A 19,578-nucleotide genomic window follows, 5' to 3' on the forward strand; every position below is an offset into this window, starting at 1 on the left:
AGATGTAGTGGATGTGGAGTACTTGGATCTTCAGAAGGCCTTTGACAAGGTGCCACACATGAGGCTGTTCAGCAAGATAAGAGCCCATGGAATTACAGGGAAGTTACTAGCATGGGTGGAGCATTGGTTGATTGGCAGAAAGCAGAGAGTGGGAATAAAGGGATCCTATTCTAGCAGGCTGCGGGTTACCAGTGGAGTTCCACAGGGGTCGGTGTTGGGACTTTTGCCTTTTACGATGCATGTCAACAATTTGGACTTTGGGATTAATGGATTTGTGGCTAAATTTGCCAATGATAGAAAGATAGGTGGAGGAGTGGGTAGTGTTGAAGAAACAGAGAGCCTGCAGAGAGACTTAGATAGTTTAGGGGAATGGGCAAAGAGTGGCAAATGAAATACAATGTTGGAAAGTGTATGGTCATGCACTTTGGTGGAAGAAATAAATGGGTAGACTATTATTTAGATGGAGAGAGAATTTATATGTATGTATGTATGTAAGTATTGTATGTAATCAGTTTTGCTACAACAAGTGTATGGGACATTGGAAAAAAGTTGAATTTCCCCATGGGGATGAATAAAGTATCTATCTATCTATCTATCTATCTATAACACAGTGATGCAAAGGGACTTAGGAGTCCTTGTGCAGGATACCCTAAAGGTTAACCTCCAGGTTGAGTCTGTGGTGAAGAAGGCAAATACAATGTTGGCATTGATTTCTAGAGGTATAGAATATAAGAGCAGGGATGTGATGTTAAGGCTTTATAAGGCACTCATGAGACCATACTTGGAGTATTGTGTGCAGTTTTGGGCTCTTTATTTTAGAAAGGATATGCTGACATTGGAGAGGGTTCTGAGAAGATTCACGAAAATGATTCCAGGAATTCAAGGGTTATATGAGGATCGTCTGGCAGCTCTTGGGCTGTATTCCCTGGAATTCAGGAGAATAAGGGGGATCTCATAGAAACATTCCGAATGTTAAAAGGCATGAACAGATTAGATATGGCAAAGTTATTTCCCATGGTAGGGGAGTCTAAGATAAGAGGGCGAGACTTCAGGATTGAAGGACGTCCATTTAGTACAGAGATGCGGAGACATTACACAAAATGCTGGTGGAACACAGCAGGCCAGGCAGCATCTATAAGGAGTCCTGACGAAGGGTCTCAGCCCGAAACATCGACAGCGCTTCTCCTTATAGATGCTGCCTGGCCTGCTGTGTTCCACCAGCATTTTGTGTGTGTTGTTTGAATTTCCAGCATCTGCAGATTTCCTCGTGTTTGCGGAGACATTACTTTAGTCAGTGGGTGGTAAATCTGTGGAATTTGTTGCCACGAACGGCTGTGGAGGTCAAGTCATTGGGTGTATTTAAGGCAGAGAGAGAGAGGTTTTTGATTAGCCAGGGCATCAAAGGATATGGGGAGAAGGAAGGAGAGTGAGGATGACTGAAAGAATTGGATTAGCCATGAGCAGACTTGATTGGCCAAATGGCCTACTTCTGCTCCTATATCTTATGGTCTTACTATTTTACTGAGGAAGGAGGATAATGAGACTGAAAGTTTTAAGAAAATGTTTAATATGAAAATTTTTAACTGTAGCTTAGTCATGGTTTGGATTAACTGACAATGAACTTATTCTGAAAAATAATCTCCAATGCCCTTGAAACTCAAACATATATATGTTATAAGGACTTCGAGGGATGGGAAGGAAGCATGTAAATTTGTAGTTATTAGCAAATTCAAAGATTTGAAGAAAATTCATTACTCCCATTTAGAGGGAGAAGGGAAGAGTGTCAGTTAATATTACGCACTTTATGTAGACAAATGTGTGATCTCTGTAGCCCCCATGTGGAGGACCGTGTTGTAGAAGTGGAACACAGCATTGTTGATGAATAGGATGTAGTATTTAAAACTCAAGCAAGACCCTGTTGCTTGCAGTCTGATCCAGTTGATAGTGGTTGGAAAGGTAAGTTTGTTGCCAGAAGCTGAAGAATTCTGACTTTGGAGAAAGTGGCATATCTCGGACACAGAAACTCCTCCTAATTAGAAACTGTTAATGGTCATTCTGCAAATAAATTCATTGTGTGGAATTAAAATGAACAAAACAATGCTATTATATTTAATTTATATTTTTAGTATAGTTAAACATTCTAAAGCAATTCATTGGAGTGGCTATCAAATCTTAATTTGCTACCCATCTCTCAAAGGAGTTAATACGCTAGGTAAGGTCAAAATATGTTCTAAAGTAGGAAAAATACTGAGATGCAGTGAGGCATTCCATAGCCAGGGCCTTGGCAACTGAGGCGCAACAAAGGACATTGTGGATTCACAAGAGCAGAATTCTTGGAAAATGGCTATCAAGAAATGCCTTTCTAGATTAGGTGAAATATAAACAGGATAAGAGAATAGATGAGAATTTTTAAAACAAGCCATTGCTAGACCTGTAGTTAATGAAAATTAGCAAGCATTGGGAGAATATATAAACAAGATTTATTATAGGTTAGAATATAGTGAGCAGTTCTTTTGATGAACTGAAGTCCAAAGTCTTAGAAAATAAATCAATTGTTTTTACAATTTTTGTTTGTATTAAATGTAATTTAAACTCTTTTGACTGGCAGGTGGCTGGGAAGGTCAGGCTTCGTTTAAATTGGTTTTCAACAGTGGAGGAGCCATTGATTTTGGTCAATTGATGTTCAAAGTGGCTGAACAAGGTAAGCTTCAAAACTGTATTGCCGAATCCTGTCCACGTGCAACTCTTTGCAATTCTGAGGGAGATTATTAACTTCAAGAGAAGTAGTTTTAGACACAGTTTCAACAATTCCAGTGAAGTACAAACCCCATTTCCAGAAAAGTTGGGATATTTTCCAAAATACAATAAAAACAAAAATCTGTGATACGTTAATTCACGTGAACCTTTATTTAACTGACAAAAGTACAAAGAAAAGATTTTCAATAGTTTAACTGACCAACTTAATTGTATTTTGTAAATATACACAACTTTAGAATTTGATGGCTGCAACACACTCAACAAAAGTTGGGACAGAGGCATGTTTACTATTGTGTTACATCACCTTTCCTTTTAATAACACTTTTTAATCATTTTGGAACTGAGGATACTAATTGTAGTAGATTTGCAATTGGAAATTTTGTCCAATCTTGCTTGATATAAGACTTCAGCTGCTCAACAGTCCGTGGTCTCCGTTGTCTGATTCTCCTCTTCATGATGCGCCATACATTTTCAATAGGAGATAGATCTGGACTGGCAGCAGGCCAGTCAAGCACACGCACTCTGTGTCTACAAAGCCACGCTGTTGTAGCCCGTGCAGAATGTGGGCTGGCATTGTCCTGCTGAAATAAGCATGGACGTCCCGGGAAGAGACGTCGCCTTGATGGTAACATATATCTCTCTAAAATCCTAATATACGCCTCAGAGTCAATGGTACCTTCACATACATGCAACTCACCCATGCCGTGGGCACTGATGCCCCATACCATCACAGATGCTGGCTTTTGCACCTTTCGCTGATAACAATCAGGATGGTCATTTTCATCTTTGGCACGGAGAACTTGACGCCCGTTTTTTCCGAAAACTAGCTGAAATGTGGACTCATCTAACCACAGCACACGGTTCCACAGTCTTTCGGTCCATCTGAGATGAGCTCGGGCCCAGAGAACTTGCTGGCGTTTCTGCATAGAGTTAATGTATGGCTTCCTCCTTGCGTAATACAGTTTCAAGTTGTATTTCTGGATGCAGCGACGGACTGTGTTAAGTGACAATGGTTTTCTGAAGTACTCCTGAGCTCAGGTGGCTATAATTGTCACAGTAGCATGACGTTTCTTAGGCAGTGCCGCCTGAGGGCTCAAAGATCACGCGCATTCAACAGTGGTTTCCGACCTTGCCCTTTACGCACTGAGATGTCTCTGAATTCTCTGAATCTTTTCACAATATTATGTACTGTAGATGTTGAAAGACCTAAATTCTCTGCAATCTTGCGTTGGGAAATGTTCCTTTTGAACTGACTAACAATTCTCTCACAAATTTTGGCATAAAGGGGTGAGCCACGACCCATCCTTGCTTGCAAAGACTGAGCCTTTGATGGATGCTACTTTTATACCCAGTCATGATACCTCACCTGCTACCAATTAGCCTGCTTAATGTGGAGTCTTTCAAACCAGTGTTACTTGAATATTCTGAGCACTTTTCAATCTTATTTTAACTTTGTCCCAACTTTTGTTGAGTGTGTTGCAGCCATCAAATTCTAAATTTGTGTATATTTACAAAATACAATTAAATTGGTCAGTAAAGCTATTGAAAATCTTTTCTTTGTACTTTTGTCAGTTAAATAAAGGTTCACGCGAATTAACATATCATAGATTTTTGTTTTTATTGCACTTTGGAAAATATCCCAACTTTTCTGGAAATGTGATTTGTAGTTCTGCATATTGAAGACAGACGGAACAAGTATAAAGACTTCTTCGAACTAAAAATCAGTCTCCTTGGCAGTGAAAGTAATGCAGAAAAATCAGACATAACATTTAAATACATTTTAAAATATATCTAGATTTGTAAGGGGTCTTGGTGTCAGTGTGTCAATAATAATTACAGTGGATTCCAGTTAATTAGGTAATCGGTTAATAGGAGCAGCATCTATTTTAAAGAACACAGACTATTCAAGAAAATAGCTGGGATTTTAGACACTACGCCGTTTAATTGGGTGAAAGAACACAGAGAACTACTGGCCTATTAGCCTAATGCTCATAGTTAGGAAACTACTGGAATTTATTACAAAGGGTTTAGTGACAGGAGAATTTGAAAAGTGTAATTATCAAACGGAGTCAGCATGAATTATGACAGCAACATTGTGTTCAAGTTTGCTGGAGCTTTTTGAGGACGTGGTGCATTTGGATTTTCAAAAGGCTTTCAGTAAGATCCACACAGGAGGTTGCTCATGATTAGAGCATTTAAATTTTATACACGAGACACTCTCAGATGCAGATTTATTACAGATGGTTCATTCAATTTTTTGTTGGCACAGCAACATAAACCAAAAAACTTGAATCATCGCAGTTTTTCACTTTGATGTCTAAAAGGGTACAAACATAAATGCAAAAACTGTTAACCACTTGTAGATACTTATGATTCTTACTCATAGCTGTAATACACCTCTGGAGAATTGGAGGTTGCAATATCCTGTCTAACCTGAGGTATGTGGTTTAAACTCTACTGCTTAGGTTTTGTTACCTGTTTTGTTTTCTATGAAAGCTTAGTCCCTGTTATTAATAGATAATTGATGGGGCTTCAGCAGATTTAAAAATACACAGTTTTTACTTCCTGCTGAACTAGAGTATCTCAGGGCTTCATTGTTCCATTGTGAACATAAGTCTGTGAACTGGCACCCTCCACATTTCAAAATGATGTGTCCTGTGGGTTTTAAATGATTTGAATGGAACCAGAGAAAAAGGTCCATAAATAAAACACATTTGTTTTTCAGCATGTATGGATGTTGCTAATAGAAAGGATTTTAGGTGGTCTTGAAATTGAAACTCCACTATCATCATCAGCCGTCGTTCGGTACGGTGTAACTGAAAGTACAGCATTTTCATGTGGCACTCATTTCAACTCTGAGATGTCCAGCAGTTAAATACAACCATAATTCTGATCCTGCTGTGCACTGGTAGAAAACAGTACAGTAAGCCTCCATTAATCCGGCATTCTAGGAACTTCGGTGGTGCCATATGTGCAGATTTTATGGACAGGTGTTATTTTATTAAACCTTGTATATATAATTCATCTTTTTTAAGATATTGCACATTAACATTTCACTCAGCCTGGTAAATATTTAGGGAGCATTGCCAACAGAACCAGGTGAGTCTTTAGTACAGAACTCCTAGTGAATGGAAATTGCAAACATCACCGTATTTCCAAAAGGGTAGATAGTGGATTATTAGAGTTTTAGTACAGTCACAGTGGGAGTGATCATTATAAGATAAGTAACTAAGATTTGACAAGAGATTTTTGCATTTACTCAGAAGACGGACACGGTCTATAGAAGTGAGGCAAAGTAGCGTCGATTCAGGGACCTTATTCAGATTACAGAGGAGGAAGTGTTTGCTGTCCTGAGGCAAATTAGGGTGGGCCTATGAGGTGTTCCCTCGAACCCTGCAGGAGGCAAGTACAGAAATTGCTGGGGCCCCAGCAGAGATATTTAAATTAACCTTAGTGACAGGAGAGGTATCAGAGGATTGGAGGATAGCCATTGTTGATCTGCTGTTTAAGAAAGGCTCTAAAAATAAACCAGGAAACTATAGGCCAACAAACCTGAGGTCAGTAGTGGGAAAGTTGTTGGAAGATATTCTAAGAGACTGGATGTGTAAGTACTTGGATAGACATGGACTGATAAGGATAGTTGGCATGGTTTCGTGCATGGTAGGTCATGTCTAACCAGTGTTACAGAGTTTTTCGAAGAAGTTACCAGGAAAGTTGATGAAGGTAAGTCAGTGGATGTTGTCTGTGTGGACTTTAGCAAAACATTTGATAAGGTCCTGCATGGGAGGTTGGTCAAGAAGGTTCAGTCACTTGGCATTCAGGATGAGGTAGTAAATTGGATTAGACGTTGGCTTTCTGGGAGAATCCAAAGAGTGGTAGTAAATGATTGCCTCTTTGATTGGAGGCCTGTGACTAGAGTGCTGCAGAGATTGGTGCTGGGTCCATTGTTTATCTTCTATATAAATGAATGATAATGTGAGTAACTGGATCAGCAACTTTGCAGATGACAACAAGATTAGAGGTGTAGTGGGCAGCGAGGAAGACCATAATGGCTTGCAGCGGGATTTGGATCCACTGGAAAAATGGCAGATGGAATTTAATGCAGCCTAGTGCAAGGTTTTGCACTTTGGTAGGACCAACCAGGGTAGGTCTTACAGTGAATGGTAGAGCACTGAGGTAGAACAAAGGGATCTGGGAATACAGGTCCATAATTCATTGAAAATGGTGTCGCAGGTAGATGAGTTCATAAAGAAAGCTTTTGGCACATTGGCCTTCATAAATGGAAGTATTGAGTATAGGATGGAAGTTGTATAAGGCTTTGGTGAGGCCTAATTTAGAGTATTGGGTGCAGTTTTGGTCAACTACCTACAGGAAATATGTAAATAAATTTGAAAGAGGAAATTTACAAAGATGTTGCTGGGTCTAGAGGACCTGAGTTATAAAGAAAGAATGAATAGGTTAGGACAGATTGTGGACTTCAGGAAGGGTAAGACGATGGAGCACATACCAATCCTCATAGAGGGTTCAGAAGTGGAGAGAGTGAACAGCTTCAAGTTCCTCAGTGTCAAGATCTCTGAGGACCTAACCTGGTCCCAATATATCAATGTAGTCATAAAGAAGGCAAAACAGCGGCTATATTTATTAGGAGTTTGAAGAGATGTCAACAAATACACTTGAAAACTTCTATAGATGTACCGTGGAGAGCATTTTGACAGGCTGCATCTCTATCAGGTATCGAGGGGCTACTGCATAGGACTGAAAGAAACTGCAGAAGGTTGTAAATCTAGTTAGCTCCATCTAGCCTACCAATACCCAGGACACCTTTAGGGAGCGGTGTCTCAGAAAGGCAGCATCTATTATTAAGGACCTCCAGCACCCAAGGCATGCCCTTTTCTCACTGTTACCATCAGGTAGGAGACTCAGAAGCCTGAAGGCACACACTCAGTGATTCAGGAAACAGTTTCTTCCCCTCTGTCTTCCGATTCCTAAATGGACATTGAAGCTTTAGACACTACCTCACTTTTTTCTAATATACAGTATTTCTGTTTTTGCACATTTTTAAAATCTATTCAGTACAGGTTTCCCCCCGCTATTCGAAGGTAGAGCGTTCCTATGAAATGGTTCATAAACCGGAATGTCATAAAGTGAAGAAGCAATTACCATTTATTTATATGGGGAAAATTTGTGAGCGTTCGCAGACCCAAAAAATAACCTACCAAATCATGCCAAATAACACATAAAATCTAAAATAACAGTAACGGCTAAAACACACGGCGCAAGCGCTCCCGGCAGAAGTACTTTTTCCAGTAACCTTTAAGCTATGAAGCTACCAAATAACACATAAAAATACACAGCTTATATAAAGTAGAAATAATGTATGTACAGCATAGTTTCACTTACTGGAATTGGGAAGACAGCAAGCACACTGATGATGGTATGCTAGGCTGAGTCCTCGGAGGTTGGGGTGGTGGGACACTGGGGTGCCATCTCATCGTTGTCTGTTTCCATCAGGGCAGGCAGGTCACCTTCTTCTATGTCTGCCTGCCTCAATGTCAAAGGTCGAGTTTCGTCGTCTGCTGTGGCTGATGTGGGAAGGCTTGAAAAACAACAGTATGCTTGACTGCTTAGCCTTGCGCATTTTTCTATCATACAGTTCTTTGTAAGCACTCAAACCATCCTGAAAACCTACCCTAAACCTACGTACCCTTTCAAAATTAAAGTCATACTTTTCTGCTATCATTGCAGCATTGTCAATCACAGCGAAAATCTCACGCAATTGCTTCCCGTTCAGTTCCTGAACGTCTTCACTTTTGGGCCGTTCGCTACTGTATTCGGCTTCAATTGTTATCCTTTCCTCTTCATCAGCTCTTCATCTGTCAGTTCTTGGTCATGGGATGCCAAAACCTCTTCAACATCATCTTTGTCAACTTCCACAAACCCTTAGCCAAACTCACTATATCCTTACTTGGTTCACCACGATCGAAAAGCTTTATTATGTCTAGTTTTACGCTAAGTGACACCCTTACACGCTCTTTTAGGCTTTTCTGATACCTTAGAACTCATCTTGCTAACGGATGCACAAAATAAATCGACATAAAGCACAGATGCTCACTGGCACGTGTTTAAGCAATGCCGACTAGAATGCAGTTCCGGAGGAGGAGCTAGTCTGCTCGGCGTGCGCTGCCTTTTTTTACACGCTGCCTTTTTCGCGCGCTGCCTTTTTTTGTAACAGTGAAAACACCTTCTGTTAACGAAACCAGGTAACAAATGTAGGTCTTTTGTAACAGCGAGCTGACGTAAAGCGAATGTTCGAAAAACGGGGGACACCTGTATACGTAATTGATTTACTTGTTTATTATGTTTTATTTATTATTTTTTCTCTCTCTGCTAGATTATGTATTGCATTGAACTGCTGCTACTAAGTTAACAAATTTCACGTCACATGCCAGTGATAATAAACTTGATTCTGATTCTGACTTTATTCCTTGGAATGGAGAAGATTGGGAGGAGATTTGATAGAGATATAGATAGGGTAAATGCAAGCAAGCAGGCTTTTTCCACTGACGTTGGATGGGACTAAAATCAGAGGTCATTGGTTAAGGGTGAAAGATGAAAAGTTTAAGGGGGAACATGAGGGGAAACTTCTTCACTCTGAGGGTGGTGAGAGTGTGGGATGAGCTGCCAGCACAAGTGGTGCATGCGAGCTTATTTCAACGTGTAAAAGAAATGTGAATGAATTACTATTAAAGGGACAGAGCATAAATTGGCTTGTTATGCAGATGACATTTTGATCTATCTAGGGCAACCAACATACTCTTTACCTAAATTGATGCAATCCTTTGAACAATATGGTCAATTATCAGGATACAAGATCAACATAGATAAAACCCAATTACTTTCATATTACTATAGCCCACCAAGAGAAATTGAAAATCGATACCCCTGGGCATGGCACACAGAGTCTTTCAGATATTTGGGAATCATTATGCCAAAAGATTTGGCAAAATTATCAGAATGTAATTATCAACCTTTATATAAAAAAATTAAGGAAGATGTGGCAAGATGGAACCTGATTCCTTTTTTCAGTCTCAGTTCAAGGATTGAGTCTATTAAAATGAATATACTGCCCAGACTGTTATATCTCTTTCAGACCCTACCAATAGAGATGAATCAAAATCAATTCAATGAATGGAACAAGATGCTATCAAGGTATATTTGGCAGGGTAAAAGGCCTAGAGTTCATCTCAAAACTTCTCAATTAGCAAAGGAAAAGGGGGGATGGGGCCTACCTTCTCTACGAGATTATTATTTTGCAGCACAGTTGAGAGCTGTGATATGTTGGTGCAACCCATCATATGACGCTCAATGGAAAAACATTGAGGAGCGGGTATTTCCCATCCCCATACAAGCAATTTTGGCTGATAACAACCTGCAAAGGTACATAAATACTATTGATAACCCATGGGTGAAATTGACTCTTAAAATATGGAAAACTACTATAAAAGAATATAATCTAGAGGGAGATATTGCAATTCTTAAATGGTGTGCATATGACTTGGATTTTACACCAAATAAATTGGATGCTACATTTAAGGACTGGACAGCTAAAGGAATAACAGTTCTTTGCAACATAATGAAAGAAGGAACACTTCAGTTTTGAAATGCTTAAAGAGAAACACTTATTAGAAAAACAAGATTTTTATCGGTATTTACAGATGAGACAATATGTTAATAAGACGCTTAAAAAATGACCAAGGCAAATACATGCTTGATAGAGCTCTTTAGAAAAGCATATAATTCAGATAATGGTAGTAGAATCATTTCAAGCATGTATAAGGGGTTGTCAAATCTTAAAACACATTCGACTTCATACATTAAAACAAAATGGGAGAAGGAAGGAGGGATAATTATATCTGAGGAAGAATGGACAACAATATGGAGATATCAATGGAAGTGTACCAATTCACAGAAATGGAGGGAGTTTGGATGGAAAAACTTGATAAGATATTTTATTACACCCTCTCAGAAATCCCATTATGATAGTAACCTCCCTGTTTGCTGGAGAAATTGTGGAAATCAAAATGCAAATCATTATCATTTTTTGGGACTGCCCTGTTATCAAAAACTATTGGAGGGGGATACACAATGCCCTACAAGACATCTTTAAATGTGAAATACCCTTAGAGAGTAAGACCATATATTTTGGATATATACCTGAATAATGGTTGAAAAGAGATAAATATTTAATGAATATACTATTGGTGGCTGGTAAAAAGAATCTTACTAGGAAATGGTTATTACAGGAGAGCCCAACTTTAAGTACATGGATGGAAATTACAATGGACATTTACAAAATAGAGAAGATAACAGCATCTGTTAATCATAAGCTGGAGCAATTTGATTCATACTGGGAAAAATGGTTTAACTACATAATGCCTCATAGGCCTGATTTTATTCTCACAAATCAATGAATCTGTTGTTAAAAAAAAAGATCACCCCCTACTTGTACAGTTCTTTCCTTTTGCTTGTTTTTTCTTTCCACTTTTTTCTATAAGTGTATACCTAAGATAAATACTTTGTGGAGATTTGTGATATATATGTACAATGTCTGAAATACATCTTATGGAAATGTTTGATGATGAACTTCAATAAAAAAATAAATTACAAAAAAAATGTGAATGGATGGTAGGGGTACGGAGGGCTATGGTCCCAATGCGGGTGAATGGGAATAGGTAGTTTAAATAGTTTGGCACTAACTAGATGGGCTGAAGGACTTGTTTCTATGCTGTACTTTTCTCTGACTATTCATGTCATGTAATGGTTAAAAAGAATTGGCTGGAGTAATAGAACAATCATCTGTACTTCTAGCAGGTAAACTATAATTTGATTATATGGCCTGTACGATCAACATAGAATAGTGTCAATTCTACATTTTTATTTATATACTCTTAAGTACAAAAATTATAGCTTGAGTTTTGTATAGATTTTTTTAATGATGTCTTTTGTAAACACCTCTCAGTTTGAAGAGCAATGTTGCACATGGATTCAGTAATGCTATAATATACTGTTCACTTGTTGAAATCAATCATACTCTAATTTTCCAGGGTGCACTGGTTGCAATGTACCATGACTAATTCTTTATTGCAATAACCTGTGTTGTCTGCAAAATGTAATTGACTTATTTTTGTTCTGTTAGCTTCTAGGGGTACTCCTGTACAGAACAATGCTTTTGGATATGAACCAATGGGGGTTATGAATTTTGGATTTGCGCCAGCAAATGGACCGTACGCAGCAAATGGACCGTATGCAGCGAATGGACCCTATGCAGCAAATGGACCTTATGCAGGGAACGGTCCATATCCATATCAGCCTCCTCCTTTGAATGGAGGTTATGGACCACCACAAACGCCAATGGGATACCTTTATGGAATGCCTGCACCACAGTCAGGTAAAGATAAAAAGCTTACTGATAAGGCAGTGGCAGTGCTAAAGGCCAGTCAGCTGATTCTGCAGTAGTAGTAGCAGAAGTATTAATGATCGTGTTCTTTCCTCTTTATAAAAGCTAAAGAAGTATAAGAATTGCTAGAAGATAAAAGATGAAGGTGCATCTGATTTGTCATCAACAATTCTAATAGTTATGTAGTATTGTAGTGATGTGCTACACACAGCGCTAAAATAACGACGCGGAGTCGGTAAACTGCAGTTAAAGAAGATTTTATTCGAACTTCACAGCCTCACTTTAAAGCCTCCCTGATCCCGCCCTCCCCGGGCGCGGATGCTGTAGGGGGCACGTACTCACAGTCCCCCGCGGGCTTTTCCCTTTGTTGGTGAAGCAGACCTGGCGCCCTTTTGGGACTGGCCTTTATGCCGGCGCGCTGGCTATTTGTGAGCCGGTTCGAGTGCGCTAGGAAGTGGGTCGCCACATAACCCACCCCCAGAACCGGCGATACAACCCCCAATGTCCACAGTCTGGGCTGGACCCTGTTTGGCAGGTTGGCTTCTGCGCCGCGGTGCCAGAAACTCGACCAGTTGCGCCAAGTCCACATGGGCCGGTTTGAGTCGGTCCACTGTGAAAACCTCCTCTCTCCCCCCAACGTCCAGCACAAACATGGACCCGTTGTTCCTGAGCACCATAAACGGCCCCTCGTAGGACCGTTGCAGCGGTGGCCGATGCCCGCCCCTTCGTACAAACACAAACTTACAGTTCTGCAGGTCTTTGGGTACGCAGGTCGGGTTCTGCCCATGCTGCGAAGTGGGTATGGGGGCCAGTTGCCGAGCCTCTCGCGTAGTCTGCCCAGGACTGCTGCGGGTTCTGCCTCATGCCCCCTTGGGGCTGGTATGAACTCCCCGGGGACGACCAGGGGTGCGCTGTACACCAACTCGGCCGACGAAGCGTGCAGATCGTCTTTGGGCGCCGTGCAGATGCCGAGTAGGGCCCAGGGAAGCTCGTCCACCCAGTTAGCTCCTCTCAGGCGGGCCATGAGAGCCAACTTTAGGTGACGGTGGAAACGCTCCACCAGGCCATTCGACTATGGGTGGTAGGCAGTGGTGTGGTGCAGCTGTGTCCCCAAAAGGCTGGCCATAGCTGACCACAGGCCGGAGGTGAACTGGGCGCCTCTGTCAGAGGTAATGTAGGCCGGTACACCAAAGCGGGACACCCAGGTGGCGATCAGTGCCCGGGCGCAAGATTCGGAGGTGGTGTCGGTGAGGTGGCCTCTGGCCATTTTGTGAACCGGTCCACAATAGTCAGGAGGTGCCGCGCTCCGCACGATACTGGCAGGGGGCCCACAATATCCACATGAATGTGGTCGAAACGCCAGTGGGTGAGGTGGAACTGCTGCGGCAGAGCTTTGGTGTGCCGCTGCACCTTGGCCGTCTGGCAGTGCATGCACGTTCTGGCCCATTCACTGACTTGCTTGCGGAGTCCGTGCCAAACGAACCTACTGGAGACCATCTGGATGGTTGTCCTGATGGAGGGGTGCGCTAAGTTATGAATGGAGTCGAAAACTTGTCGCCGCCAAGGTGTCGGGACGACGGGACGGGGCTGGCCGGTGGCGACGTCACAGAGTAGGGTCCTCTTACCTGGGCCTACGGGGAGGTCCTGGAGCTGCAAACCGGAGACTGCGGTTCTATAACTTGGGATCTCCTCGTCTGCCTGCTGCGCCTCCGCCAGTGCCTCAAAGTCTACCCCTTGGGAAAGGGCATGAATGTTAGGGCGAGAGAGCGCGTCCGCCACAACATTGTCCTTACCCGAGACGTGCCGGACTTCCGTCGTGTATTCAGAGATGTAGGACAGATGGCGCTGCTGGCGGGATGACCAGGGATCGGACACCTTCGTGAACGTAAAGGTAAGCGGCTTGTGGTCCGGTGAAGGGCCTACCTTCTAAGAAGTACCTGAAATGCCGGATTGCTAGGTATAGCGCCAACAGTTCCCGGTGAAAGCACTGTATTTGAGCTCGGGTGGTTGCAGGTGTTTGCTGAAAAATGCCAGGGGTTGCCAGCGACCCGCGATGAGTTGCTCCAGTACTCCACCGACTGCTGTGTTAGATGCGTCCACTGTGAGGGCGGTAGGGACGTCCATTCTGGGGTGCACTAGCGGCGTTTGCTAAGGCTTCTTTCGTTTTAATGAAAGCGGCGGCGGACTCCTCGTCCCAGGTAACGTCCTTGCCCGGACCCGACATCAGGGCGAACAGGGGGCGCATGATTCGGGCAGCTGAAGGGAGGAAGCAGTGGTAGAAATTTACCATACCCACGAATTCCTGAAGGCCTTTGATTGTGGTGGGTCGGGGGAAATGGCGGACTGCGTCTACCTTAGCGGGCAGAGGGGTTGCCCCGTCTTTAGTAATCCTGTGGCCCAGGAAGACGATGGTGTCGAGCCCGAACTGGCATTTGGCCGGGTTGATTGTTAGACCGTATTCACTCAGTCGGGTGTAGAGTTGACGGAGGTGGGACACATGCTCCTGACGACTGCTGCTTGCTATGAGGATGTCGTCCAAATAGATGAAAGCGAAGTCCAGGTTGCGTCCCACCGCGTCCATTAACCGCTGGAATGTCTGTGCGGCATTCTTCAGGCCGAACGGCATGCGGAGGAACTCGAAAAGGCCGAACGGGGTGATGAGTGCCGTTTTGGGGTCGTCGTCCGGTTGCATCGGGATTTGATGGTATCCCCGGACGAGGTCTACATTGGAGAAGATCCGTGCGCCGTGCAGGTTTGCTGCAAAATCCTGAATGTGCGGCACAGGGTAGCAGTCCGGTGTTGTAGCCTCGTTCAGCCTGCAGTAGTCGCCGCATGGTCTCCAGCCCCCTGTCGCTTTGGGCACCATGTGCAGGGGGGAGGCCCATGGGCTGTCAGACCGCCGTATGATCCCCAATTCCTCCATCCTCCTGAACTCCTCCTTCGCCAGTCGGAGCTTGTCTGGGGGAAGCCTTCGAGCACGGGCGTGGAGGGGTGGTCCCTGGGTCGGGATGTGGTGCTGTACGCCGTGTCGGGGCATGGCTGCCGAGAACTGCGGTGCCAGAACCGATGGGAAATCCGCCAAGACCCTGGTGTAGTTGTTGTCGGACAGCGTGATGGAGTCGAGGTGAGGGGCTGGCAACTGGGCTGCACCCAGGGAGAACGTCTGAAAAGTCTCGGCGTGGACCAGTCTCTGCCTCGGCAGGTTGACCAGTAGGCTGTGAGCCCGCATAAAATCTGCACCCAGAAGCGGTTGGGCTACGGCGGCCTGTGTGAAGTCCCACATGAACCGGCTGGAGTCGAACTGTAGCTGCACTGTACGGGTGCCGTAGGTCCTTACTGTGCTGCTGTTCACGGCCCTCGGGGGGGACCCAGTGCCCTGCTGCGGGTGTCATAACTCGTCGGAGGTAAGACGCTGATCTCGGCAACGGTGTCGACCAAAAAACGGCGTCCCGACCTCTTGTCCCACACATACAGGAGGCTATCCCGATGGCCAGCCGCCGTAACCATCAGCGGCGGCTGGCCCTGGCGTTTCCCGGGAACTTGCAGGGCGGGCGACAGCGGCAGGCTTCTGCGCCCCACCGCTGGTGGTAGAAGCACCATTGTTCATTGGTCTCCTCACCCCTGCCTCTGGGGTTAGCTGGCTCTGCGGCCGGGCCTGGTCCGGTTTGCTGAGCGTGGCCTGGTGATCTGTGCAACGGACGCCCCACTCACCTTCTTGGCGTTCCACAGCAAGTCCGCCCGGGCTGCCACCTTCCGGGGGTCGCTGAAATCCGCGTCGGGCAGCAGCAGACGTATGTCCTCGGGCAGCTGCTCCAGGAATGCCTGCTCAAACATGAGGCAGGGCTTGTGTCCGCCGGCCAGAGACAACATCTCATTCATTAAAGCCGATGGAGGTCTGTCCCCCAAACCATCCATGTGCAGTAAGCGGGCAGCTCGCTCGCGCCGTGAGAGTCCGAAAGTCCTTATGAGTAGGGCTTTGAAGTACGTGTATTTGCCGTCCTCCGGGGGCGACTGTATGAACTCCTCAACCTGGGTGGCTGTCTCCTGGTCGAGGGAGCTCACCACGTAATAGTAACGTGTGTCCTCTGAGGTTATCTGCTGAATGTGGAATTGGGCTTCTGCTTGCTGGAACCATAGGTGAGGTCGTAGCGTCCAGAAGCTTGGCAGTTTCAACGAAACCGCATGAACAGATGCGGCGTCGTTCATCTCCGGTCTAAATATCGTTTGGACCGTCGGGGTCACCAATTGTAGCGGTGTGCTACACGCAGCGCTAAAATAACGACATGAAGTCAGTAAACTGCAGTTAAAGAAGATTTTATTCGAACTTCACAGCCTCACTTTAAAGCCTCCCTGATCCCGCCCTCCCCGGGCGCGGATGCTGTAGGGGGCACGTACTCACAGTCCCCTGCGGGCTTTTCCCTTTGTTGGTGAAGCAGACCTGACGCCCTTTTGGGACTGGCCTTTGTGCCGGCGCGCTGGCTATTTGTGAGCCGGTTCAAGTGCACTAGGAAGTGGGTCGCCACAGTACAACAATAAGGGTGTAATTGGCTAAATTTCTTTTGAATTTGAAGAGATCAGAAATGAGCTGAGAGTCACCTGACCATCCCAACAATGTTCCACTCTCCACTCTTTGTTTTCTTCTTAACGATTCACAACATTTTACTTTGTTAATGGAGAGGCAAGTTTATCAACTTCTGCGAAAAGGCCATTGGCTCTTCACCCTAACATCCTTTTCCTGCCTCAGTGATCAAACCTATCCAGAACCCCAAGCAGGTGCCCCCCCCCCCGAAACAACCTCCACGTTTCATTTTGTGCATTTCCCTGAGTAAATCTGTTCCCAATTTACACTCCCACATTCCTGCTTAACGGCATTCACACTTTAGAGTATGACTTTGATTTATTCATTATAGTAAATAGCACAGCACTTGCCACACACGGGAATAAACTCTACCAAAATGTCCATAATGCAATCTTGGGAAATTATGAAACTTAACAAACAAAGTACTTTCTATGAACTCATCCCTGTCATAAAGAGAAATGGCTGATGGTTTTTAAAATTTCCAACCCTCTAACTTCTCACAAATTTTTGCACCCTATTTTGCTTTTATGCTGTCTCTGACTTCTCTTGATAGTCATGGTTGCCTTGCTTTAGAATGATCCTGGGACTTTCAGATTTCTTCCGGAAATTTCAGCCTTTGCTCGTGTCCCCTTCCAGTCAACTTTGGCCAACTTCTCTCTCCTGCCTCTGTAGTTTTCTTTACTTTATTATGATGCTAATACATTCGATTTTAGCTTCTCCCTCTCAAACTACAGGATGAATTTTATGATATTATGATCACTGCTTCTTAAGGGTTCCTATATCTTAACTGTTCTGAAAACCCATCTCATAGCATTCCACAAATTCTTGCTTTTGAAATCCAGCACCAATCTACTTCCATATTGACATCCCCCGTGACCATTGTTAAATTGCCAGTTTTACAAGCTTTTCTATCTCCTATTGTAATTTGTAACCCACGCCTTAGCTAATGTTCAGAGAGGCCTGTGTATAATTTCCATCGGGGTCTTTTTACCCTTGCAGTTTCTCAACTCTTCCCAGAAGGATTTTGCATCTTCTGGTCCTATGTCACCTATTCCTAAGGATTTGATTTCATTTTTTACCAACAAAGTCATCACATGCTCGCTGTCTCCCTGCCTGTCCTTTTGATACGATGTGTATTCTTGAATGTTTGGCTCCCAGCTGTGATCTTCTTTCAACCACGACTCAGCGATGCCCACAGCGTCATACTGCCAATTTCTAACTGCACTTCTTTTGCCCAGTGGAAGACAGGAGAAGAGAGAATGTCTGGGTTAGGTGGGGCCTTTGATAATGCTGGCTGATTTACGGAGGCAACAGGAAGTGCAGAGGTCCAAAGTCCCCCTGTTCTACAATGATTTCTAGGGCTCCAGGGCCCTGCCAGTCATTGTGAAAGTTATAGGTGTATTTGACTTTTCAAAATGCCACACCTCACCCTTATCCAAATGAAACTCCTTTTGCCATTCCTTGGCCCACTTATTTGGCTGATTAAGATCCGTACCCCTGTAACACATTTAGTGGTATCTGCAAATAAAATCTTAAATGGGAACTGTAGAGGGCTACAGCCTAATGAGGGCAAATGCAATTAGTGCAGATAGGCATCATGATTGGCAGGACAAGTTGGGCTGAAAAGGTTATTTCTGTGCTGAACATTTCTATGGCTGTATGAGTTTTGCATTTATACCTGCGTAGTCTGTTGGAAACAATTATTTTACCAACGCTGGGATTATACTGCCATAGGAAGAAATAAATTAGATTTATTTTAATACACATGTAAAATGTGTGATTTCAGGTCCCCATCCATCTGCTCCTGCAATGGATATGTGCATGCCTCCCCCACCGCCTTATCCTGGACCTCCATCAGCCAATGTAGCTGACCAAGGATTGCCTGGTATGTATGCTTTAAAAAGATCCAAATGACTTCATTAATTCACTTTGATAGTACATATCATTTCAACTTCAAGTTTATTGTCATTCAAGTGTATAATGTACAGTTGCAAGAAAGTTTGTGAATCCTTTGCAATTCCTTAGTTTTCTGCAATTTTATGAGTTATTAATCCAGAAAACTGGGTCATTACAAAGGGTTCACAAACTGTATACCACCAAATGAAATAATGTTCCTCCAGACCAGCAATTTCCAACCTTTTTTATGCATTGGAGTCTTACCATTAATCAAGAGGTGTGTGGACCCCTGGTTGGGAGCCCTTGCTCTTAGCAGTCCGTTCAACCCTTTGTAGGGTCTTGCAGTGTGAAATGGAAATCTGGGAGAGCCTAATCTTTTAAACCCTGTAACATTCTTCTGTTAGGTTGAAGTTGAAAGGGTTTTATATTTGCTGGCAGAATGTTTAGTGTTTCCTTGAGTAGGGAAAGATGAAGGGGTTCAGTTGATCTGTGGAAGAGTATGAAGAAATATATTGCATTAAGTTACATTAAAACTTTTCATCTTTTAGGTGGAGCTAAAGCAGCAGAAGCAGCTTCTAGCGCTTACTATAACCCATGCAACCCTCACAGTGTGTACATGCCAATGGTAAGAGTTCTTTGTCTTCATTTTTTAAGCATTATAACTTCAGGTTTTCTTATCCATCAAAGTTTTCCCCAAGTTGAGCACTAAAGTAATCTTTGCCTGGTAATAAGCAATCCACAGTTACATTATGAAAGTTGTTCTTATTTACACTAATCCATTGGTCTTGACAAGATTTAGTGTGGCAAATGTAAAGTTTCGGCAATGTCTTCAAGTGCTCATGTCACAGAGTTATAGATTGAGAGTACGGCCAGAAATTCAGTAGCACTT

At 43.5% G+C, this 19,578-nt stretch overlaps 1 protein-coding gene across 1 annotated transcript in view; it reads left to right on the top strand.

The window, feature by feature from the left end:
- Window positions 1-19,578, top strand: part of LOC140719144 (WW domain-binding protein 2-like) — a 78,433-nt gene that overhangs the window by 54,163 nt on the left and 4,692 nt on the right. Inside the window, exons 4-7 of the mRNA XM_073033556.1 lie at window positions 2,609-2,701; window positions 11,954-12,205; window positions 18,580-18,678; window positions 19,238-19,314. Coding sequence (XP_072889657.1) covers window positions 2,609-2,701; window positions 11,954-12,205; window positions 18,580-18,678; window positions 19,238-19,314 — 521 coding nt within the window. The remainder of the gene's footprint in view (window positions 1-2,608; window positions 2,702-11,953; window positions 12,206-18,579; window positions 18,679-19,237; window positions 19,315-19,578) is intronic.

Source organism: Hemitrygon akajei, chromosome 31, assembly GCF_048418815.1.
Source record: "Hemitrygon akajei chromosome 31, sHemAka1.3, whole genome shotgun sequence".
In the NCBI taxonomy this organism is placed as follows: Eukaryota; Metazoa; Chordata; class Chondrichthyes; order Myliobatiformes; family Dasyatidae; genus Hemitrygon; species Hemitrygon akajei.